This window comes from Hemibagrus wyckioides, linkage group LG05 (assembly GCF_019097595.1).
Source record: "Hemibagrus wyckioides isolate EC202008001 linkage group LG05, SWU_Hwy_1.0, whole genome shotgun sequence".
Lineage (NCBI taxonomy): Eukaryota > Metazoa > Chordata > Actinopteri > Siluriformes > Bagridae > Hemibagrus > Hemibagrus wyckioides.
The window spans coordinates 13814259-13839258 of record NC_080714.1 but is presented as its reverse complement, the minus strand read 5'-3'; the positions used below and the strand labels follow the sequence as shown (position 1 = coordinate 13839258).

General features: G+C 39.0%; 3 protein-coding genes across 7 annotated transcripts in view; all 3 read left to right on the top strand.

Moving 5' to 3' along the window:
• Positions 1–8912, top strand: part of septin5a (septin 5a) — a 15543-nt gene extending 6631 nt beyond the window's left edge. Inside the window, exons 1-11 of one of the 2 annotated variants that reach the window (XM_058389399.1) lie at positions 1669–2179; positions 3036–3126; positions 3245–3331; positions 4694–4817; positions 5176–5310; positions 5848–5965; positions 6066–6167; positions 6956–7052; positions 7247–7382; positions 8144–8246; positions 8388–8912. In XM_058389399.1, the coding sequence (XP_058245382.1) occupies positions 2105–2179; positions 3036–3126; positions 3245–3331; positions 4694–4817; positions 5176–5310; positions 5848–5965; positions 6066–6167; positions 6956–7052; positions 7247–7382; positions 8144–8246; positions 8388–8450 (1131 nt within the window). In that variant the 5' untranslated portion in view covers positions 1669–2104 and the 3' untranslated portion in view covers positions 8451–8912. Of the gene's footprint in view, positions 1–1668; positions 2180–3035; positions 3127–3244; positions 3332–4693; positions 4818–5175; positions 5311–5847; positions 5966–6065; positions 6168–6955; positions 7053–7246; positions 7383–8143; positions 8247–8387 lie in introns of those variants that run through there. The other variant, XM_058389400.1, reaches the window with a different exon arrangement.
• Positions 8913–9114: 202 nt separating this feature from the next.
• gp1bb (glycoprotein Ib platelet subunit beta) lies at positions 9115–12385 on the top strand. Its single transcript, XM_058389402.1, has 3 exons — positions 9115–9365; positions 10308–10659; positions 10998–12385. Exons 2-3 carry the CDS (start codon positions 10319–10321, stop codon positions 11239–11241), a joined length of 585 nt encoding a protein of 194 aa, XP_058245385.1. The 5' UTR covers positions 9115–9365; positions 10308–10318; the 3' UTR covers positions 11242–12385.
• A 615-nt stretch (positions 12386–13000) lies between these two features.
• Positions 13001–25000, top strand: part of dhx37 (DEAH (Asp-Glu-Ala-His) box polypeptide 37) — a 21155-nt gene continuing 9155 nt past the window's right edge. Inside the window, exons 1-21 of one of the 4 annotated variants that reach the window (XM_058389395.1) lie at positions 13001–13198; positions 13564–13683; positions 14006–14172; positions 14651–14763; positions 14873–15236; positions 17344–17492; positions 17609–17701; positions 18122–18218; positions 18291–18404; positions 18698–18799; positions 18965–19079; positions 19243–19344; positions 19422–19483; positions 19565–19700; positions 19782–19858; positions 20421–20653; positions 20747–20858; positions 20980–21086; positions 22218–22406; positions 22504–22628; positions 22768–22884. In XM_058389395.1, coding sequence (XP_058245378.1) covers positions 13578–13683; positions 14006–14172; positions 14651–14763; positions 14873–15236; positions 17344–17492; positions 17609–17701; positions 18122–18218; positions 18291–18404; positions 18698–18799; positions 18965–19079; positions 19243–19344; positions 19422–19483; positions 19565–19700; positions 19782–19858; positions 20421–20653; positions 20747–20858; positions 20980–21086; positions 22218–22406; positions 22504–22628; positions 22768–22884 — 2680 coding nt within the window. In that variant the 5' untranslated portion in view covers positions 13001–13198; positions 13564–13577. Of the gene's footprint in view, positions 13479–13563; positions 13684–14005; positions 14173–14650; positions 14764–14872; positions 15237–17343; positions 17493–17608; positions 17702–18121; positions 18219–18290; positions 18405–18697; positions 18800–18964; positions 19080–19242; positions 19345–19421; positions 19484–19564; positions 19701–19781; positions 19859–20420; positions 20654–20746; positions 20859–20979; positions 21087–22217; positions 22407–22503; positions 22629–22767; positions 22885–25000 lie in introns of all 4 variants that reach the window. The other 3 variants (XM_058389396.1, XM_058389397.1, XM_058389398.1) reach the window with 3 other exon arrangements.

Sequence of the window (25000 nt, the reverse complement as noted above, 5' to 3'; positions counted from 1 at the left end):
ACTCAGCCATCGTCTCCTTCACTCTGATCTTAAATAGCAACAAAAGCATCACACACCCCTGTAACCCATGCAGGGGGAATGGCCACACTTCAGAGATGCTGTTGTGAAGCTGTAGAGACGGTGTGTGTGGAACAGAGGGGTAATAGTTACCTTCAAGTCACATTCCAGTATGTAGGCTTGTTTCACAGGCTACTAACACATCCGTACAGCCTCCATCATTAACCTATACTGTCACGGAAACACACACACACACACACAGAGCCTTATTGGCACCTTCCAAAACATAAATATATGCCCCTAGATTTCAAATGCACATAATCTGATTCATATTTCACACAGTTCAGGATTTGCTTGAGAGTCATTTTGGCTTCAGCATCTCTCACCCTATTCATTCATCTAACTCTTTTATTCTTTCACAATCAGCTGCTGTGTACAGAGTACAAAGAGAGACAGGCTTGAAGCAGATTACAGACAGTTGCAGTGCTCCTCACAAAGTTGACATTTATTAATGAACTGCTCATTAAAATGAAAAATCTACAGCAAATTATTGGCTAAATTGGCCTATACTGTACAGCTGTTGTCTTTTTCACATTATGATAGCTGATATACTTTACTATCAATAGAAGTCTAAGAGCAGTTGTTTGAGAAATCAATAGACATATATTTTTCTAGATGATGCAAATGAAACTCTAAATCTGTTTAATCCATTGTTTAGGATAATAGATTCCTTTTTCAGAGGAAAGAGTTTGTGGTTTTGTGTTGATACCACCACTGAGAAACTTTTACTGTATTGCTTCAGTGTTCAGCAGCTTTGGGAATGCATTTGAGAAAGTTGTTTTAGTATATATATATATAAGTTTTTTCAAATCTTCTAGTGTAAAAAAAAATTATAGCATTTTTATAGTTTATTGGTTCATCTTCAGTAACTGCTTTATCATGGCCAGGGTTGTGGTGGGTCCAGAGACTTTTTACAGGAACACTGGACATCAGGCAGGAATAACAGCACACCACTTTGATTAAGATCCTACATGATGGCATTTTTGGGTGGTGGGAGGAACCTGTTGCAGATGCAGAAACTTGATGAAAGCAAGGACCCTGGAGCTATGAGGTGCTTCATGCTACCCACCACCATACCATTTTTTATAGAGTTGTTTTTTATATAGATGTTATATAGTAGGCAGGAAACATGTTAAAATGTCAGTGCAAATTGTATATATTCTATAGATGTAATGTGTATTTAAAAAAAGTGCAAAACCTTTGAGTATTAAACTACAGTCTGCAGTTTGAGACACAGCTCAGGACTGGAGTTTTAGGGCACCTGGCCTAATGTCTCTAATGACAAAAGTGCCCTCTTTTGGTATAAAAGTGTGCTGCAGTCCTTCATTTCCATCCTCCATTCCAAACTGCATCCTGACTAGAGCAGTGGGAGTGTGATGGAGTCCTGTAGGTGAGGATTACTGTGATAAACTGTGAAACAAACTCTCTAATGGGTAAAAGATCATAGAACTGAGTAGACATTCTGATCATGCGGGTGAAAAAAACACTTTCCTCAGTCCTCACTAGGCTACTATGTGTGTTCATGTGTATGAAAGCTGTGTGGCACAGAGCAGGACTGACAGGAAGGGCGTGACTCCAGTTTTACTGAATGTGGTTAGGCACAGCAGCAGGGTTCACTGCACCTCACTTCTACTCTGTTTATCCACTTTGGAAAAAAGAGGGGGAGGAATGAACGAAGGATGAATGAGTGTTCTTTATTCTCGTCTTCACCCCTCCCCTTTCCTCTGGTTAAATTGCTTCCTTGCCTTCCCTACCTTTCTCTGCCCATTTTCTCTCCCTAGCTCTCTCCTTCTCTCGTCTTCTTTTTCTTTTGTCCTTCTGCTTTCTCTGAGTTCTACATGAGAATTCCTCTGCCCGCCTGTCTGAACAAGCAAAAGGTGCTGCAGGCCAGAGGACACACACAGAAACAGGGAGAAAGAGGAAAGGAAGAACAGAGAGGAGTTAAAGAGACCAAATGATATAGAAGTGTAGCAGGTCTGAGAAACAGTTCTGGAGACTTTCCCATACTCTGTTTGTGTGGCGCGTGGGTTGAGGGTGCCGGACTGGGATGGATGCCATTATGCTACAAGAGAAGCTGGTGGAGAAACTGCTGTGTGCCCGAAGCAGGACTACTCGCCAAAAGGTTGAGTTTGTGTGGTGTGTGTGTGTGTGTGTGGCTAATATTATATATATGTATTGTAAATGTGTGCTTTATCTCTACATTCAGCATTCAGTGAAAGCCATTATAATACAGTAAAAATTTTACTTTATAAATGTGTTACATTGAGAGGAAGCTGAACTGAGAGTTTAAAAGTTGGGAAATTTGAGTGATCTTTATTATTAATACAGCAAGTGTATTTCTCTTATTATCATCCCTCTCACATTCACAGTCAAATTGTGTGTGTGTGTATGTGTGTGTTTGTGAGATAGCGAGAGAGAGAGAGAGAGAGAGAGTGTATGAGTGATGGAGTAGATACAAGGCCACTGTGGGGAACTTTTCAGTAGCCCACAGAGACAGCGGAAATGTTTATTATAAGTTATGAGGCGTGCTGGCAGACTGAGCAGTTTGGCCAGTCTGGGAGTGTGTTTTTTGAAAAGAGCTATTCAGCCACATTCAATAGAACATTTTCTGTTTGTGTGTGTGTGTGTTTGTGTGTGGGGGGGTGATCCAGAATTTGCACGTCTGCTTCCTACTGTGATGTCTTGACTATTGGCAAAACTAAGCCTTGATTTTCTTTTGATTTCATAATCTGTATCCTTCACATTCCCTATTTGTTTGTATGGACATGTTGAGCTCTTCTCTGAAAACAGCCACGAATTGAAGGCTTCAGTTTTCTTCACAGTGGTGTCCAATTTATTCTAGCACTATTCAGTCCTTTTGTGAGCAACCCTTTGCTGTTGAGGAGGCTCAGAACGATAAAGTCTACAAGCTGTGGTGTATGTCAATTTCACAGTGCTGTCTTTTAAAAGCTGCTGTCTCTGCTGTTTGTGTCTCTCAGGATAAGCAGTATGTAGGCTTTGCGACGCTCCCTAACCAGGTCCACAGGAAGTCTGTGAAAAAAGGCTTTGATTTCACACTCATGGTAGCAGGTTAGTAACCGTCCCAACAACTGACATCACTGTCAACTGTCATTTCCCCTGCAGTTAGTCATGACAAGTATGTGCATGCTTACTTTAATCAATTATTCTGTGTGTGTGTGTGTTTCAGGTGAATCTGGTTTAGGCAAGTCTACTCTAGTAAACAGCCTTTTCCTCACAGACCTCTACAAGGACAGAAAACTTTTAAATGCAGAAGGTAAAAACCTCATATGGCATGTTTGATATCTATCATTAGCAATTTATTGGGTAAAGTAATAAAGCAATATTACATATTTGTTTATATCACCCAGTTTGTTTCAGTCATACACTGATAGCACACATATTTCTGCTCTCCTGCTCTTTATGATTTGAACTGTGTTTATCAGCTATATATATATATATATATATATATATATATATATATGTATATATATGTATATATAGTGCAATATATACTGTATATATATAGTGCAATCAAGGTAGCATACTGACTTTAACTGTGATTTAAAATACAAGCCAAATGTGTAATTTTCAGTTCTTGGTTGCACTCACAAAAGATGGAGACACAGGATGTATAAATTATAAACTTTGTTCCAATATTCGATAGGGTTAAAATAGAAAAGACAGATCTATAGCTCATTAATGAAACATTTGCTGCCTCTCTATCATTTTGATTTATGCTACACAATATGTTGTTTTTTTTAATTTTGTACATTTGAGTTTCAGAACAGAACTTGGACATTTCAATTAAAGCCTTGGAAACTTTGCACCAGACCAATGAATAAGAATGCCCTTAGAAGTACAACATATTGCTTATAAAATAGTAAACATATACAGACTATTTTCCTTCACCAATTTACTGTTTCATCACAGTCAAATGTTCAGTTTCAGTAGAACCAAACCATGTTAGAATATACAGTATACAGTCATTTTTGATATGCTACTGGAGTTTACTGATGCCTTAAATGACTGAATACTCTTTCCAAGCTTGTTTATTGGTTTAAAACATCAGAAACCTGGTAGATCTTTAAAACTTGTGTAATCGTGCAAGATTTCTTCCATGGCAGTCATCAAACACATTCACTGTAATAGATTGAATTCAGTGTGTCTGCTCATAACTCAGTATTACATTTATAAAGGTCATTGAAATCAATTTCAGTTTTCCCTTTGTCAGTGACATAAAAAAGTATTCCTAATTCTGGAAATTTTAGAACATATTTTTAGCAGCTTCCAACAACCTGCAATAAGATGATTAGTGTAACTAACTAACTTCTCACAGCTTGTTTTCTTTGTTACAGAAGGGAAGGTAGAGAAAACTTTCATCTATAGATAGAGATATTTAGTCCATTAAAATAAACCTGTATGAATTTGTAGGACAAATGAATTTAGACCTATATTTGATTGTAACTAAATAGAGGAATTAAAATATGACAATAATTTAATAAGAGCCAGGATTTCTACAGTAACATACACTTGTGTTTAGAATTTTAAGCTTGGCTTCTGAAGATTGGGATATGTTTGTATGATTGGGAAAGGCTGTGTTTATCATGTTTCTTTTTATTTTCTCCTTTTCTCTCAGAGCGTATTAATCAGACAGTGGAGATCACCAAACACACCGTGGATATAGAGGAGAAGGGTGTAAAACTCAAACTCACCATTGTAGACACACCAGGATTTGGAGATGCAGTGAACAATAATGAATGGTAAGAACTTGACAAATTCAGTATGCATCACCTCACAGCTCTAAGGTCAGCAGTTCAATCCTCAATTCTGATTACAGTCTGTGTGGAGTTTCATATGTTCTCCTCGTATCAGCGGTGGTCTCCTCTGCTTTCTCCTCACACCACCCAAAAACATGCCACTAAGTAAATTGGCTATGCTAAATTTCCCCTTAGTGTCAATATGTGCCTGTGACAGATTGGTGTGTGTCTGTCTTGCACCCAGGATCCAGTTTCTCCCAACCCTGACCAGGATGAAGCTGTTTTTGAAGAGGGATGAATATTTATTACCAGTCTGTTATTTCTGATATTGTGTGTGTGTGTGTGTGTGTGTATTCCACAGTTGGAAGCCCATCACTGACTACATTGATCAGCAGTTTGAGCAATATTTCAGGGATGAAAGTGGACTCAACAGGAAGAACATATTGGATAACCGAGTGCACTGCTGTCTTTATTTCATTCCTCCATTTGGACATGGGTGTGTAACATGCTCTGTGTGTGTGTGTTTGGCACAGTTTGCCCATTATGTGGACAACTGACCATCACATATCTCCCCAAAAGTGCAACATTATAAATGTATAAAATTCCCCTATGCATAATGTGAAGCCTATGAAGACATGATGAGTCAAGGTTGGAGTGAAAGATCTGCACAGAGTCCTGACCTTAACCCCACTCAATACCTTTGTGTGAACACTGACTGCACCCCAGGCCTCCTCACCTAAAATCAGTACCTTATTAATGCTCTTGTGGCTGAATAAGTAGAAATGCCCACAGCCATGCTCCAAAATCTAATGAAAGCCTTCCAAGAAGAGTGGAGGTTATTATGACAGCAAACGGGGGACTAAGCCTGGATAGAAATGTTCAAAAATTGCATATGGGTGTGATGCTCAGATGTCCACAAAGCCATACAGTGTATATACAGAGATATCCCTGGAGAATTAAAGATCTGCCTGGGAATTTGTGTGTGTGTGTGTGTGTGTGGGTGTGGGTGTGGGTGTGTGTGTGTTATTTTCAGTTTGAGGCCGGTGGATGTGGAGTTCATGAAAGCACTGCATGAGAAAGTGAACATTATTCCTCTCATTGCCAAAGCAGACTGTCTCACTCCAAGTGAGATAAAGAAGCTAAAGGACCGGGTGAGTACACAAAATCTCGTTTCATCCTGTACTACAACTACACTGTTCTTTTCAGGGTATGCTGCTAAACTCAGGTTATCACTTCACTTCTATTGCGTAGGTACGAGATGAGATTGAGCGCTTTGGGATTAAAGTGTACCAGTTTCCAGAGTGTGACTCTGATGAAGATGAGGAGTTTAAACAGATGGACAAAGAGCTGAAGGTCAGATGCAACGTATAAAGTTCTGTCTATCCCAACAGCAGTTATGGCATTAAAGGGTGGAGACATCATATTTTTTGATTTTTAGACTAAGGAATTTCATCAATGATGAGAAAATGTGGATCCACTGCAAATTCATAGCTAGCATTAGGCATGAGGTTAGACACAGCTTTGTAGTGAGCTAAAAGCTGCCAGTGAAATCAATATTTACTCAACTCAAATACAGCCTGGATACATTTCCAACAAAAAATCCTTTCATTGGTTATTTCATTAGCAGCAGCTTACAAAATATACATTTTAAAGAATACACTCTTTTATAGCATTTGGCAAACACCCTTCTCCAGAGTGACTTACCTTTTATTTCATTTTACACAACTTATCAGTTGAGGGTTAAGGGCTTTGCTTAGGGGCCCAGCAGTGGCAGCTTGGTGGGCCTGGGACTCACAACCTTCTAATCACTAGTCCAACACCTTAACCACTGAGCTACCACATCCCATATTTCCTGCCATTAACACGTAAAATGCTTCTCCCTTCATTCCCCAAAAATGTACTTTTTGTGGAACAATTTTTGGCCCAATTCTCACAGCTAAGTAAATTCACAACAGCCTTCACAGCTAAATTTTGGCTCCTCTTGCTCTACTTATAATCTGTGTCAAACTCACACTACTATGAATGACCAGCTGTATCCATATTACAGAATCTGCTAAATTCACTTAATGAATATTAACCAATCAAGAGTCTATTTATGTATATAAATGACTTATTGGTGTGCATGTTTTAAAAATTTGTAGGAGTGTACCCCCTTCGCTGTGATTGGCAGTAATACAGTGGTGGAGGCAAGAGGTCAAAGAGTGCGAGGTCGCCTCTACCCTTGGGGCATTGTCGAAGGTGAGGTGTGTATGTGTTTATAATTAGATATGACACAATAGAGGGTAATTATGGACATATTTTATGAAATAAATTATTTGTGTAGGAATCTTGCGGTTAAATTACCTTATAAGTAACTTATAAACTATGTGTATATGTTGTGTCAGATGAAAGCTTTTCCGTGTTTGATTCCTGATGTTTTGTGTTTCCTGCAGTGGAGAACCAGTCTCACTGTGACTTTGTGAAGTTGAGAAACATGCTGATTCGCTCTCACATGCACGACCTGAAAGATGTGACTTGTGATGTCCACTATGAGAACTACAGAGCCCAGTGCATTCAGGAGATGACCAGGTTTGTTGTGTTTGTGTGATTTACTTTTCTCACTATTTTTCTCACTCTTGCATTTCTGCATTTCTGCATTTCTCACTCATGTAGTTAATAGTACACTGTAGTTACTAGTAAATTTAAGCAGCTTAGTGGCTTGTGCTTACACTTGTTTAATCCTTTTTGAAGTTGACTTTTTACTTAGCTGTCAGTGCTGGTTAATTTGAAATGATTGGCATTGTTACAATTAATACATTTAAAGCCGCCCTGGAGAGAATCCAGATTGAAGACTCTTATGGATTTCTCCTTCTTTAAAACCGATGGCAGGACCTGAGGCTCTGAGAACTCTGAGACTGCAAAACATTTGTGTTTGTTGAACCATTTGTATTGATATGTTTAGCTCATCATCTTGTAAAAGTTCCTTCAGAACCTCCAGGAGAGGCAAACAGTTTTAAGGTTGAAATATCTTGGTGCTTAGCAGACTTAATCTTCACACAACCCCCTGAACACAGTCCCAAACATCACTAAGCCACTGGCATATTTTCCAGCTTGTCCTTGTATTGCATGCTGTCCCTTTTTGTCACCAAACTAATGAAAATGATTTAATGACGATGTTTTTTGCAAAGATAACCAGTTTCTCTACTTCACTAAACTGAATTAGTGTATGTAAGTATGTATTATAGTATTTATAAGTTATAAAGTCGCACACAGGGTGTTTTTTTTTTTTAAGGGTGTCACATAATTCTGCCATGCATTGTATAAAGTAGAGTTGTGTATGTGTTTTGCAGTAAACTTGCACAGGACAACCGTATGGACAGTCCTATTCCCATTCTCCCGTTGCCCACTCCAGACGCAGAAACAGAGAGACTCATCAAGATGAAGGACGAGGAGGTGAGGCTTAAATCATAATCACAATAAACATGAACTAAACTGAAGTGTAAACTGATTTAACAGGAGACTAATCCTCTTGTGTTGACTCTGTGTGTGTGTGTGTGTGTATGTGTGTGTGTGTGTGTGTGTGTGTGCGTGCAGCTGAAAAGAATGCAGGAGATGCTGCAGAAGATGCAGCAACAGATGCACGAGAAAGACCAGTGATGATCACACACACAGAGAGTCGTACACATAATCAAACATGCACAGAAATGTACACAAGTCACTTCATATGTTATACTCTATTCTGTCACTTGAGTGATAATGGAAGCGTAAAGTAAACGTGCAAATTACAACGTGACACACTCAATGATAAACTATACTGTATATTTCCAAAACAGTTTGCTTGGTGCTTTGGAGCTCTTGCCTACCAAGTACAAATGTGAAGCATTTATTTAATATTTCTTGTGTTTATGCCCATGTGAGTGAAGCTAACATTGGTAATATTATGTATAATTAATTTAAATGAAACCTACTTTTAGATGTATCTAATTTATATGTACTTGATTTTAATGCTTAGCTAGAATGCGCATAAATTGTTTTGTAGTGGCATTTTAGCCAAAGTGTTGGTTTGAATCTGGGCTCTGACTGTGTGTGTGTGTGTGTGTGTGTGTGTGTGTGTGTGTGTGTGTGTGTGTGTGTGAAACTACATGTTTCTTTAATAGCAGACTAGGATTTTTATAGTGCTAGTTCTCGGTGAGTGTGGAGTTGCCATGCAGGTTACTGTTATAAATAAATAAATAAATAAATAAATAAATAAATAAATAAATATGCGTAATTCAGACTGGTTTGTGTCTGGTTCTTTGTTTATTACCAGAATTACATGTCTAAGCACTGGATTATAAAATTGTGTAGTTCTCTTTAGTACTTTAGTGCCTCACTTCCTGTGTGATCTTCCTGAGGGGGTGGAGTGAATATGTGTGCATGTGTGTGTGTGCATGTGTGTGTGTGTGCATGTGTGTATTTAGGCTACTTTATCAGTGTGACCCAGCTGTGTCTCTAAAACACTGCTGTTATTGCAAGAGCGGACACCATCCTTCTGTTGGGCCCCTCTTACACAGAGAAGATATTTATATACTGGTAAGACACTCTGTTTATTTTCATATATACTCACACCTGTATGTTCAATATTCATTTTCACTAAAGTATTGCACAGTAACTTCTTTTTTTTTTTTTTTTTAACTTTTTTTCTCCATTGTATAGGAGGAATTGTATAGTTTAATAACTGCACTAATAATGGTGAACTAGCTAGAGTTATCACCTCCTACTGCTCATTAGGTTCATTCTTTCAGTTATTTATCTTAAATCATATGTGTGGCAGTTTGGGAAAACCCTCTGCATGGTAGGAGCTTGACACTTTCATCTATAAAAAGAAATAGTTTCCCCATAGTTTATCCAAAACAAAATGTGTTCCCTTCTGCACATCAGAAGTAAAATTTTAGTATTTTAAAATTTGGTTTCATCTAAAAGTGAAAAGATTTCATTTCAATTCCAAAAAAAAAATCAAACAAAAAATCTTTACAAAGAAAATGATTTCTCACTGCTTCTCAATAATAGTGATAATTCACTCATCATTTCTCAGCTATGAACCAGAGCGTCTTCACTGTCTCTTTACTTGTTCATGCTAGCATCAGTGGGGAAATAATCATTTTATAATGTCAAAATCTTAATCATGCAATTACATAAAAATTATGCAATTCATTTGGCAAAGGAAAGAATAAAAAAAAAACAGGCAAAAATTTGCTACATCATCCATTCAACTGCTCATCTCCTGTTTCCGGCTCTTTATCTTTGCTTCTCATGCTGAATTGCTTTCCTCTTTTCCAAGTATATTAGAACAAGCACTATCTTAGACAACCTTACAATAATGAGTTTATTGTTCCAGTGAGATCAGTGAGATGGTGAAATGTTTTGGTTAACTGGTGATATAGCAGCCATCGTTTCTCTAACACAGGCATATTACAGTCTCATTATTACATGCCTCTTTCCCACTCTGTTTTCTCTCCTCTCTCTCCCATGCAGTGCGTGCTGGTATGGAGTGTGTGTTATTTGGCCTGCTGGTTCTCGTCTATATGCTGGGAGCTGATGTAGGTGAAGCTGAGGCTGTATGTCCTCAGGGATGTTTCTGTGCAGGTGCCTTGGTGGACTGTAGCAGGCGTAGCCTCACCACCGCAACGCTGCCTTCATCTTTCCCTGAGAGCACCACTGAGCTTTGGCTCCATGATAATCAGCTCACAGCACTGCCCGCTGGACTGTTGGACAACATGCAGGCATTGCGAGTGGTCACGCTGCATGGAAATCCGTGGGAGTGCGATTGTGCCGTGCTCTATCTGAGGGGATGGCTGTTAAAACAGAACAATGTTGCTTTGATAAGGCAAGTGGCAAAAAACTGCTGTAATACATTAAAATGCTCAGAATGCATACTTAGCCTGAATTAACAACTCATTTATGTTCAGGTTATTTATTTGGTTTTGCATGTTATTTCATGATCATTTGCTTCAGCTGTAAGTATTACAAAATTTAGAAAGTGATCTCTGAAGCTACAAATAACTGATTAATTAATGGTATTTAATTAATACTAAGTATAAAAAGTCCATAAAGGCTGTTAAGGTATTTGCTCTGTGCTGTGCAACTTAAACAAACAGCAAAAAGTTATATGTGCTTTGACATTCTTTTATTTGTAAATGTAGACATCTCTCTGTCCTCTTGCAGAAATGTGAGCTGCATTTCTCCTCCTGAGCTGCAGGGGAGACAAGTGGCCTTACTGTCTGAGGAAGAGGTGCTTGACTCCTGTAATTATTGGCTGTGTGATATGGCCTTGGCCTCACAGATCAGCTTGTTCATCTTTGTACTGGTGCAGGCAATCCTCCTCGCTGTGGTGGTCTACTTCCTCCGCCGTTTCAACCAGTTGAGCTACGATGCACAGCGAGCAGCTGCAGAGAGCTTTCACAGCTGAGAGCCAATCCAAGAAACACTGGCTTGCTTTCACCACTGTTTTACTTGTCCTCATCAACAGCTTGTCACTATTTCCCTCAGGGAATCCCTGTTGCTATATTAAGGCATGTAACCTTTATCCAGCCAGGTGCAGGGGTATTGTATGAGTCATGAACAGAGATAGAGATAAAAGTGAAATAATCTGAGACTCCATGTGCTGATTCTGTTTGAAGGCATCCTGAACTGACACAATGTCTGGAATTAATGTGGCATCACAGGAATTTAGTTCTTCATGTCTGGAAGATCTGTGCATGTTAAAGTCATTCTGTCTGCCCTGTAATATTAGTACAACAATGCTGTTAAAATCATCAAATGATCAAAATATGCTCCAACACTGGTTACTGCTACTCTATATTCTCATAAGAGAAGTAATTAAGAGAAACTCTTTTCAGCCAGCATTACTACATCTGTACATATGCTTTTCACATTCACAGGTACATTCTTAAATAAAATTGCATTAGTGAATTGATTGTGCCACTCTCTATGAGGTACAATGAACTGTACAAGACCCATGAACAAATTCATCGCACCAGCTCCCTTAAAATAAAATTCTAATAAAACATTTAAGGATATTCGCTTGATAAATAATATATTTGCCTACTATAACAATGTAATAATACATGTGACTACCTAGCACTGTCAAAACATATCAACACAACCAACATAAAACCTGTTTTCCCCCAAGACTCAGAATTCCAGAACTGACTAGAAACTTTTGTAGCAGTGTTTAGAGTCTCTCTAAGTACAGTGTTAATACAGAATGCTCTCTTTGGCTACCAACTCAGTGTGACCAAATCTCTGGAGATTTCTGGAATGTGGGAGCAGAGTCTCCAGCACTCACTGTAGCTACTGATGAGAAGACGTTGATGACAGCATGTTGAAAACAGTAGTGAAATGAGCCAGTGAGAGACTTGAAATATGAAATAGCATTTGAAATGTTTGTGGCAGTCAGCAAATTCAGTTTTGGTGAAAACTATGAATTGTCCCATATGCAGTGTAAGCATTCACGCTGCAGTCGTACTGTATGCTCTTCATGAAATATGTCTGAAATGGAGCTTCTTTTCTTTCTTTCTTTCTTTCTTTCTTTCTTTCTTTCTTTCTTTCTTTTAAATAAAATCCTTTTTTTTTTTAATTTGGCTCTTTTACCATATCTGTCTTTCTGTGTGTGTGTGTGTGTGTGTGTGTTAGCTTCCCATACCTCACACTAATTTCAAAGAAAACAACTCTATAAATCTCTGTTGTTGTTTTTTTAATCTGTGTCTTTTGTCACATTTTTAAGTATCAGTCCAGTGAAGGTTAATGAATAGGAACATCCTTGATGGTCAATCAATAAACTTTCAATCAGCATCTTAGCTAGACACTATTACTATTTCTCAGAAAATGAAAAAATACACAAATTATAGATCTGTAAGATCTGTGGGAAAAAACCTTCCTTGTTCTCTTTGGTGTAGTGTCAGCTAGGTGTCAGCAGTCAAATGCTGTACACAGTGTGCTGGGATTTTAAGGAATCTTAACTGACACCTGACAAAAATTCATCTCAAAATAGAGAAGTTGCCCTGTCCAAGATGGCGGCACAGTTGACGTAGATGCCCGCAGATGACAGTTCGGGCAGGGACAATATTGACATCCAGTAAGAATGTCGGTAACAGCCTAGTCGTGAGTCCCATTAGAAAGATAGCAAGATTTTTCCTTCTAGTATAATTGCATACTATCTTGGGAAATTCCAGAAAGGCATAGTGTTTTGTTTTAAATTCTGGATTAATGACAAAAATTTTCACAAGAGTATAGTGTTAAAATTATTAGTACTAACAAGTGCAACGGTTTTCTCCGTGGAAGAAGGCGAAGCGGAACGCTTTGCCTGCGTGTGTGAGATGGACGGTTATATTAAGCAGTTGCACAGTGTTCCTGTTGATGCACATGTGAGTTTTCGTGTAATTGTGAATATTGTTAGAAGCGACAGTATTGTGAGAGCAGGAATTATATCTGTTTACCGTAAGATTGAGTGTGTTAGATAAAAAGTGCCGGCAAATGTGATCCCCGTGAGTTTACAAACTAACCGATTGGTGTGGCAGATTAGGTGTAAACACTGATATAGTATAATAACTGTTTCCTCACTGAGGTAGTACTTAACCTTTATACATTTTTACTCTGTGTCGGTATGCTTCTGTTGTAGTGGTATACTTAAAACCTGTTACTGCGGTATGTTATCTTAGATCTTTTATAGAAAGCAATTAAAAATGAATCAGTTAAAAAAAAAACAATCTTCTTGCACTTCTTGCTCCAGTGTAATCTGCAGGCATGGGGAAGCTGAGAAAGAAATACAACTGGAAGGCGAGGGAGCAAAACACAGCAGCTCCCAAACCTGCTGAAGACACGAAGAGTGAAGTGATGCTGGAGTTTGACAGTAAAGCTCTCACCAGATCTATTCTGCTTCTTTTTGTATACAATACTCTGTAGACCTGATTAATAGTAGTGGTGTGTTGAAGTAATACACTAGCTAATCACATGTGTCTATACTGAACCATACCTCAACATGTACACTGTGTAACCTGGTACAGAAAGTGGGGCAGATATATTTTACTTTTAATATTTAGTCTTCAGTTTTTGATTTGTAACTGATTTATAGATTGTTTCTTTTTCTGTGTTGAGATGTTGTATTTGGGATCCTCAATTTACCACATTTTCTTAGACTTTTCATTATTGTTGTTGTTTTTTCTTCTCTTCAGAGTCCACCAGGCTGAAGGGAGTGGATGAAAGTAACACACTGGTTCTCCCAGGCACCAGAGCTAAGAAGAAGAAGGTGGAGCAACCAGTCCTGAAGAAGAAACCTCTGACCAAAAAACAGAAGAAAACTCTGCAGAAAGTTTTGGAGCAGAAAGAGAAAAAGTCCCATGTAAGCCACCAACCTTTCTATAACATTATATAAAACTGATACCTCTGCACACGTTTAATTCTCTATGAGCAAGGGTTTTTTTTAGGATTTCTTCCACCAACAATAACACTTCCCCCTCACTTTGAGCCACATATCTCCTTCAGCATTGAGGACACTATGTGCTGCTTTATTTGTCATCTGGCAGAACATGTTCTGAGTAACATTAGAGCTCTTCAAAATCTTGCATCCTATAGCTGTAATTATTCACACTGAATTAAATGAGCTATTTTGATGGGAATCTGTTTAATGATGGGAAAACTGCAATACAGTACTTTTCTTTTTAATGCTGTGTGTGTATATATCTCTGTGTATGTATGTATGTGTGTGTGTGTGTGTATATATATATATATATATATATATATATATATATATATATATATATATATATATATATATATATATATATATATATATATATATTCTTTACATCTTTATGCAGCGAGCAGAGATCTTGGATAAATTGGCAGAAGTTCAGCTGCCAGAATCTGAACTGAAGTTGCTGTATACAACCTCCAAACTGGGCATCGGAGACAAACTTTATCAAACTAAAGAGTAAGCACATGTTCTCAAACTATTACTATATTTGTATTATTATCACTCTGGACACGTATCAGATGTAATTTATTAACGTAATTTATTGTGTGTGTGTGTGCGGGAGAAGAGTTAATGGTGAAAGTCTGGATGATAGTTCAGCAAAAGTCAAAATCAACAGTCTTAGTGGCGCTAACAGAAAGAGGAAGAGAAAAATGGATGAGGATGAAAGCAAAGAACCAGACTCTTCTAATGAGAAGACAGGTGGCATGTCAGATTCTTCTTCTGAGGAAGAGGGGGATGATGTGGAGGATGAGGTAGCAGAGGTTCCAGAAAAAGCAGCACCTGCTGTAAAGGAGGAACAGGAGTCAGAAACAAAAGTGGTGGATATAAAGGAGGTGGAGAAGAAGGAGGAAGAAAAAACAGTTGTGCAAAAGAAAAAAGACTCTCAGCCAGCTGTGTTCATTCCTGTAGACAGACTGCCAGAGATCCAGGTATGAAAAACTTTCTTTTTTCAATGTTGCTTTACAGTAGGGCTCAAAAAAAAAAACAATGCTATTTTTAAGATGCTAAAAAATCTGATGACTGTTAACATCTGACAATGTAATATTTTATAGTCATTAATTTACTAGTTTAGTTAAATGGTTTTAGTTATGTAATCTGAAAAAAAACACCACCAGACAGCACCAAAAGAACACCATCCCCATGGAGGTTGTAGTATCATGCTTTGGAGCTGATTTTCTCCAGCTGGAACTGGGGCTTTAATCTGGTCAATGGGGAATACTTAATACCAGTACCAATCTTTGCACAAAACCTAAGGCTTTTACTTAAACATCTAAAGTGAAGCCTGACATTTTAGCAAGACCACAACCTAAAGCACCCTTCCAAATCAACAAAAGTATGGCCTCAAACCAGATCAAGGTTTTGGAATGGCCCAGAATCCAGTTAAAAATCTGTTGTGGGACCTGAAGAGAGCTGAGCACAGGAGATGCCCAGCCAGTGTGGCACTGTTAAAATGCTTTTGCAGTGAAGAATGACAAAATATTGCCAGAACAAGATGTGCCAAACTGAGTATTGCTGAGTACTGTGTGCAGTTATGCAAACAGGTTATTGTACATTTTTTAGCTTTAATTTTTCTCCCAAAATGATTTTCATCACAAAAACCTGGCATTTTGACTTGTGTGTAGACATCCACTGCTCTTCTAAAACCAATGAATTAAATATCTGACTCTAGTTTATGAGGAATATGATTTGTTTCTCATTATCTTAATGATCTGACTCCATCTTGCTGAGGTTGTGTAACTGGTTCCAAACAACAGCATTTTTAGTTTGAGTTGTTATTCAAAGCATTAATCATCCAAAGTCCTATAAGGACTACACATTTGTTAAAATTTATTATATGCTGTATATATGAATGCCAGAATAAGTGCCAAACCTGCCTTGCCAGCACAGGATGCAGATGTATTTGCATTGTTGAGGAATCAGATGGTGAAATCTCCTCTTATCATATTTCCCTACTCTACTTAAACTCCTTTGAAGGTACCTGAACTATGTGTATACTTTAGCCAGGGTATCAGATGGGGCACATCCTTGCAGGTTTAGACATAATGAGTTTCTACCTGAGGGTGCTGTTCTGGACTGTAAACACAAGACCCTGAGCTGATGGTGTGATAAGAACTCAGTTGACTTGATTGGGATCTTTGAGCTGTCTGGTTGGCTTTAGTACCTGTGAGGATATCTTGTAGAGCAGAATATAAAAGCATTCTTGACTCAGATTAGATTGATATGAAACATGCACTGTAGAATAATTAGCGTAAACATAATTTAAATTACCAGATTTAATACATTGCATCTCTATCCTACATTTCTGCAGCCTGGGGTGTGAAATGACCCCGCCAGTGTACACTCATAATTTAAAATGTTTCGGATCCATGTCACGCCTTTTTTTGGTTTTATTCACTGTATAATTTTACACATACTGTGTGGAACAGGCTGTCATGCTACTTGGCTTTGGTTCCTGGATTAAGATGCTTATTCTTTATGTTTTAAGAAAACTTTTGTGACAGTAAGACAAAAGCTCAGTGATCTAACCTAGAATAAGAAGGTGCAGTTAGAGAGCTAGCATGTCGCTGCATTTTTGATTGGGGAATTTGTACAAGTTGAGAGCCTTGCATTTTTTCTGTATTTGCTATTTCAAAGCAGTTGGAGCACAAACAGTAAAACCCCAAAGCCTGTGCATGTGTGTGCATGTCCTTGTCAATAACAGCAGTAATACTTTTCCTGCTGTTTGGCCTACATAATGTAATGTTGGGAGGGAAGGAAGGAAGGAAGGAAGGACAGAAAGACAGAAAGAAAAAGAGATTTTCTTGCTGTTTTAGACTGATGGTGTTCTTAGTCTGTGACTTAGTGAAGCTGTATCCATGTATTCATTGATAAAGACTGAAAGCACTGTTGTAAGTCGCTCTGGATACGAGCGTTTGTCAGATATCGTAAATGTAAATATTGTTGCACCTCAGAGAAAAGCGATCGATTCTTAATTCTGTTTCTGAATGCTGCTTTGCGCTCTCTCTCTCTCTCTCTCTCTCTCTGTCCGTCTTATAGGAGGCACGGCTGAAGCTGCCAGTGTTGGCAGAGGAGCAGGTGATCATGGAGGCAGTGAAGGAGAATGATTGTGTAGTGTTGTGTGGAGAGACTGGCAGTGGCAAAACCACACAGGTTCCCCAATTCCTCTATGAGGCTGGATATGCAAGGTATACATACAAGCAGAAATACACATATAAACATGTACATAGATGTAATGGCTGCATGAATATTATCACATTATCTATCAGAGTTATATATTCAGCTCTCTCTCTTGCCTTCACAGTGCTGGTGGTATGATCGGTGTGACTGAGCCCAGAAGAGTGGCAGCAGTCAGCATGTCTCACCGTGTCGCCAATGAGATGAATCTCTCCACAGGGTGTGTGAATGCATGTATTTGTAGTATTCAGAGTTGAATATCTAAACTTAATCAGCCTACCTCAGGTGCTCCACCCGCAGATCCCATGATGTATTTTTTTACACTTAACTAGCATAAATGAATCCGATTCTTGTAAATTACAATCTGACAGACTATATGAAACTTAGTGTTTATGCACATCTGTGCACTGTTTTACAAATTGAACATTTTTACAACTGTGAGTTTTTGAAGACAGACCTTGACATTTCATTTGAAGAAAAATCTCGACATCCTAGTCACAGTCTATAGGATATCAATATCTCTAGAGATCTCTACAAAATTGCAGTAGAAAAATGAAACTTAGAATATGTGTTCAAATTTTAGATAGATAGACAGATAGATAATGTGTGTGTGTGTGTGTGTGTGTGTGTGTCTTATCAGGGTGGTGTCCTATCAGATCAGATATGAAGGCAATGTGACAAAAGACACAAAGATCAAGTTTATGACGGATGGTGTCTTGCTGAAAGAAATTCAAAAGGTGTATATGCACACATACACATACATACACAAACATATTGTTCATGGCCTAATTATGTTTTCCTATGTACAGGATTTCCTGTTGCAGAAATACAGTGTGATCATAATTGATGAGGCTCACGAGCGCAGTGTTTACACTGACATCCTCATTGGCCTTCTCTCACGTATTGTGGCACTCCGCAATAAGGTATCATACACACACACACACACATTATTGAGGAAAACTTAAATATACAATATTTAATTGAATTTTTATGAACTAACAAACGAGCATTGTTTGCAGTAATGTTTCTTCAGACTTGTGATTGTGGTAATGGTGTGGCTGCAGACTTCCAGTTGATTAGAGCCCAAGATGGACTTATTAAACAAATGGAAATGTCATTCCTGTTTGGTTGGAATGAAGGCCTGCAGTCGTTACTGGCCCTTTGTGGATAAGACTGAAGACCCCTAGTTTACAGTAACGTGTTTTTAAACTTACAGAAAAGTTTACCCATGAAACTGCTGATCATGTCTGCTACGCTGCGAGTGGAGGACTTTACTGAAAACAAGAGGCTGTTTCGCACTCCTCCACCAGTCATAAAGGTTTCAGACATTTCTACTATTTTATCTGCTCTCTTGTTCTTAGCATTTTAGTTTCAGAGCATATCTGAAGGATGCACTGAACAGGTACTTTAATTTTATTTGTGATTCAGTAGAGCTGAGCTTTTTAAGCAAAGTGTGTGTCTCTGTGCACGTGCACAAACACAGGTAGAGGCTCGTCAGTTCCCAGTCACAGTTCACTTTAACAAGCATACACCAATGGAGGATTACACAGCAGAGGCCTTTCGCAAGACATGCAAGATTCACCGCATGCTGCCACCAGGTCAGAGACACGCACACACTCACATACTTGGTGGACGACAAAGGAAATATGGGTTTTTGTCAGAAATCAGTGCGCTTAAGGCCCATACCCCAGTGCATGTAGACATCACAATGCATCACACCACACGAGGACAGTTATTGACTGGCTCTGTGTTTCACTGTAGGTGGTATCCTAGTGTTTCTGACAGGCCAGGCAGAGGTGCATTCTGTGTGCAGGAGACTGAGGAAAGCATTTCCTTATAGACCCAACAACATGGAGCATACTGGTAGGCATGTGAACACACACACACACACAAAATCTAACAAAAACCTTTAAAAATCCTGTGTTTTTTTGTTGGTACAGAAACAGAGGACACATCAGAAGAGCTGAGAAAATTTAAGAAGCAGAAACAGAAGAAATCAGTAGTATGAATTGTTTTCGTATGTATCACGTCTAATGATTACGACCTCTGCCATGTGACTCATCAGTCTCATCTTCTCTTCCAGTCTCTTCCTCGCATTGACCTGGACAACTACTCTGCCCTACCTGTGGATGAAGGGGATGAAGATCGCCAGGCTGGCATTGATGACAGTGATGATGAATGCTCAGATCTGGATCTAGGCGACCAACCCCAAGACACTGGTCAGATTTTACTCAGTGTTTCTGAATGTGTTTATGAATCTTCCTCTTGCAGACTCTGAATAACTCTATTTTCACTCTTAGAGGAGAAGGCTGATCCCTCCATTCCTCTGTATGTGTTGCCACTTTACTCCCTGCTGGCACCTGAGCAGCAAGCTAAAGTAATATATTTTCCTCTTATGTTTGTTACTTTATTAATAGTGATAGTATGTCTACTTTTTTTTATAGAATGTTGTATATTATGTGAAAAAATATTGAATATAATAAAACCAAGCAAAAAGCTAAATAATTGTTGGTTGAGCGGTGTGTATGGCTGAAAATATACTTGTAAAATGGTAAAGGAAGAAAAAAAAAAGAAATCAGTTAACATAGAAATCTGAAAAATCTCTTGGGACACAGAGCTGGCTGATTAGTAATTTGGTTGATTCAGTGCTGAATCACCTTCCAGTACAGATAAACTGCACTGATGTGAACAACACCTCAGCAGTGTCACACCCAAGTGCACTTGCTGTGTTCTCACCTGCCCAAGTGTAACTTAGTATGTTGTAAAATCCAGAAGGGTTTGATTCGAATAGATTAAATGCTGCATATGTAAAATTACTCTTATTTTATTTTATTTTATTAGTACCTCTAATTTTTACATTTTTTATTGAAACCCCAGGTTGGGGTAAATGCTATTATTGGTATTATTATTAATATTGTTGTTGCTGTTGTTGTGTGCAGGTGTTTCGTCCATGTCCTCCTGGTGCCCGCTTATGTGTGGTGGCCACCAATGTGGCAGAGACATCTCTCACTATTCCAGGAATTAAATATGTGGTTGACTGTGGTCGGGTAAAGAAGAGATTTTATGACCGAGTGACTGGTGTCTCTTCCTTCAAGGTCACCTGGACATCACAGGCCTCAGCCAATCAGAGAGCTGGCAGGGCAGGAAGAACAGAGGCAGGACATTGCTATAGGTTGGTTGTCCTTGACTATTCTAACATTTGGTTTGAGAAATGATAATTTATGTTTGCTTGTGTGTGATTGAATGTTTTATGTGATATGTGTAGACTCTACTCATCTGCAGTGTTCAGTGACTTCAGTCAGTTCTCTGAGGCTGAAATCACTCGTCGCCCTGTTGATGATCTTGTTTTGCAAATGAAAGATCTCAACATTGAGAAGGTTAGAGGGGGAGGAAGAGATTACATGGCCCTTATGCTTTGTGTAACTCTCCGACAAGTATATTAACTACACAAGTTCTTTCTGATTACTTAAATTGTGAGTGTGTCCGATATGTTTGCAGGTGGTGAATTTTCCATTCCCTACTCCACCATCCTCAGAGGCACTGATGTCTGCTGAGCAGCTACTTATCTCTTTGGGTGCTCTAGAGGAACCACCTCGCCAGGGGAGGTTGGATTGTTTTTTTTTTAACTTTACTTCCTTGTGTGGTTTATACTCACACCAACCACAGTTGACAGATTAAAAAAAAACAACATAAAAATAAAAAAATTCTGCACATTCATGAAAGGAAGTACCCCTCTGTGCCAGGAGGGGGCAGTAGTTTTGATAATACATAAGAATTGGAAAAGCAGTCTTGCAGGCTCTGTAGTTTAACATAAATATATAGTAAATAATGAGTAAATGAATTAAATGGAAATAATAATGTTAAATACTGTGCTGCTTATTGTGCATCAGTATCTGTAGTGGCATATTATTTTGACACATATACTGTAGCCTAGCTATCATTTCCTTGCCAGTGTGAATGTGTTTAATCTGTTGACTGTATATGTCTAAGTGAGTAGATATTATAACAGGGATTTAAAAGTGAAGCCAAAAGATCACTTAATGACTGGCTGAGGTACGATTTTTAACGCTGTCCATTTCCATGTTAGTCAGTGGAAGACTTACCATACATACATTGCAGGTTACATCTTCACAAATGATTTTTTGTAACGGAGTTCTGTTGTTTTTAAAATTTCAGTTGACCTTGATATTTCCCCAAATATTTTTGTGTGTGCTAAATGCATTTTATAGGAGTTATCTAATTATAATTAATTTGGGGATGGTTGATGAAGTGATTGACATTATGAAAGCTCATGTATTTTACATAGATCTTATTTTACTACTCTCAGAAATGTTAGTATATTTTCAGTTGGTAGCTTAGTATTTATACTTGCGTTACATTGCAAACAGCTAGCAAATTAAACATTTTGCATTTAAACTCATAATGCCGTGCTTGTCACTTGGAGTTAACTAATTCCTCACCAATTTAGACAGCTGAGAGGTGAAAACACTCTCCAGCCATTTCTACTGCGCAGACTAAGGTTCCAATTTTTTACACACAATCGCAATTTTCACTTAAACCAAAAATGCTTTAAAATTATAACTATAGCTAGCTATACCAGCAGTTGGAGAAGAGCTGACATGTGTCAACATTATAATATAACAACGGTCCTCTTGGAGTGCCAGGGCCTTTTTACTCATTATTTGGTTCACTTTTTCATTTGTTGGCTTAACTAGTAATCTGTATCTCTCTAACAGAATGGTAGACATGGAGAGGGCTCGTTTATCGTGTCCTATAACCCCACTGGGACGTGCCATGGCAGCATTTCCTGTTGCACCACGCTATGCTAAGATGCTTGCACTGGGTCGCCAGGAGGGCTGCATGCCCTACATCATAACGATAGTGGCCGCCATGACTGTTAGAGAAATCTTTGAGGAACTGGACAGGTAAAGCTAAAAAGAGTTTGATATTCTGCATGTGAAATAGTTACACAAGTTGCATGTTTTAAAATTGTTTCATCCTTTTACTGTCTGTCTCTCTCAGACCAGTGAGTAGTGAAGAGGAGAGCAGCAAGTTGGCTGGAAGAAAAGCACGCTTCAGTCAAATGAGGAGGTTGTGGGCAGGCCAGGGCCAGTCTTTACTGTTGGGGGATCTCATGGTGATGCTGGGTAAGCAGCAAATAATTATATACTTGCTTATGCACCAAATATGTCAGTGGTCTATTTTATTAAGTGAAATGTAATGACAAAGTAAGTGGGGGTGTGTTTGCACATTTGCAGGTGTTTGAACGTTTGTGTGTGTGTGTAGGTGCTGTCGGGGCTTGTGAGTTTGCTGGCTGCACACCAAAGTTCTGTGAAGAAAACGGTCTTCGCTATAAAGCTATGTTAGAGATACGGAGGCTGCGTGGACAACTCACTAATGCAGGTACAGTGCTCTCCAGAATTATTGGCAACCATCTTGAAAATGAGCAGAAATTAATATTTAATAAGAGTAACACAGAATAAGTGACATTCCGAGCAGCATTCAGGGACATTGCATAGATTTTTTTTTAATGCATTTCTTTTCTCTCCAATACACCATATTTAAAATTATTATAATTTTGTGATTCCTGATCTTCCCTTTGCTTTTCTATAGCCATTTTTGGTTGATTTGGTTATATGTGTCACTCATCCTCTTGTTGTAACCTTTATCTATGGTCTAAGTCTAAACCTCCTGACAAAGGCAACCAAATATTGTCCTGAAATGTCTTGGTACTTTCTGGCAGGATTCATGATGACCTCAGTGTCTGGCAATAAGACTTCCTGAACACCCAGCCACAAAACAGCCACAAATTATTTATGAACCGCCTCAGTGTTTTACAGTGGGGTATCAGAAGCTTTTCCTTGTTTGCAATCCCCCTTTGTCACCACAGATAGTGTTGATGTGCATGACCAAAGTTTTTAATTGATAATTTCATTTGACCACAAAATATGTCAACAGTGGTTTTAACATCGGTTGGATTTTACATGTGTATAGTTTCATATTCATAGCACAGGAAAACAGGACATAGTTAAAGGTAAGAACAGAGCTCTCTGGGTTTTAATAAATACTGAAAATAATATAGCGTTCTAAAGGATAACAATTTGAAGCATTTATTTTCCATGGTCCACACTGGTATAAATTAGAAGTGGGCAGTAAGACTATTTTAGACCATAAACTACTGAAATAACTGGTTTTACAGAGAGTGTGTGTATCACACATTTTACTCTAAAAATACTGTCATGGTATCCCAAGCTGTTTTATGAACCAGAATTTCCACACTAATCCAGCTTGTGCGTTCCCTGATAAATACACAAACAAAGCAGGAATAACCAAGTGTAAGCAGGGCCTTAGCTCCTTCTCATTGTGCCTGATAACACGGAGTTGGTGCCTTTAAAGAAATAAATCAACATGGGTTATGTGGAACTGCTGGATCTTACACAATGGACACAGTGCAGGTATTGGTAGTTTGGTAAATACACTATATTGCCAAAAGTATTCGCTCACCCATCCAAATAATCAGAATCAGGTGTTCCAATCACTTCCATGGCCACAGGTGTATAAAATCAAGCACCTAGGCATGCAGACTGTTTTTACAAACATTTGTGAAAGAATGGGTCGCTCTCAGGAGCTCAGTGAATTCCAGCGTGGAACTGTGATAGGATGCCACCTGTGCAACAAATCCAGTTGTGAAATTTCCTCGCTCCTAAATATTCCACAGTCAACTGTCAGCTGTATTATAAGAACGTGGAAGTGTTTGGGAACGACAGCAACTCAGCCACGAAGTGGTAGGCCACGTAAACTGACGGAGCGGGGTCAGCGGATGCTGAGGCGCATAGTGCGAAGAGGTCGCCAACTTTCTGCAGAGTCAATCGCTACAGACCTCCAAACTTCATGTGGCCTTCAGATTAGCTCAAGAACAGTGCGCAGAGAGCTTCATGGAATGGGTTTCCATGGCCGAGCAGCTGCATCCAAGCCATACATCACCAAGTGCAATGCAAAGCGTCGGATGCAGTGGTGTAAAGCACGCCGCCACTGTACTCTAGAGCAGTGGAGATGCGTTCTCTGGAGTGACGAATCGCGCTTCTCCATCTGGCAATCTGATGGACGAGTCTGGGTTTGGCGGTTGTCAGGAGAACGGTACTTGTCTGACTGCATTGTGCCAAGTGTAAAGTTTGGTGGAGGGGGGATTATGGTGTGGGGTTGTTTTTCAGGAGCTGGGCTTGGCCCCTTAGTTCCAGTGAAAGGAACTCTGAATGCTTCAGCATACCAAGACATTTTGGACAATTCCATGCTCCCAACTTTGTGGGAACAGTTTGGAGCTGGCCCCTTCCTCTTCCAACATGACTGTGCACCAGTGCACAAAGCAAGGTCCATAAAGACATGGATGACAGTCCTGGTGTGGATGAACTTGACTGGCCTGCACCTGACCTCAACCCGATAGAACACCTTTGGGATGAATTAGAGTGGAGACTGAGAGCCAGGCCTTCTCGTCCAACATCAGTGTGTGACCTCACAAATG

Excerpts from the sequence above, each read along its gene's own strand:
- gp1bb (XM_058389402.1), top strand. The coding sequence starts at position 10,319 with ATGGAGTGTGTGTTATTTGGCCTGCTGGTTCTCGTCTATATGCTGGGA. Across the intron at positions 10,660-10,997 it reads AACAATGTTGCTTTGATAAG|AAATGTGAGCTGCATTTCTC; the intron begins GCAAGTGGCAAA and ends GTCCTCTTGCAG.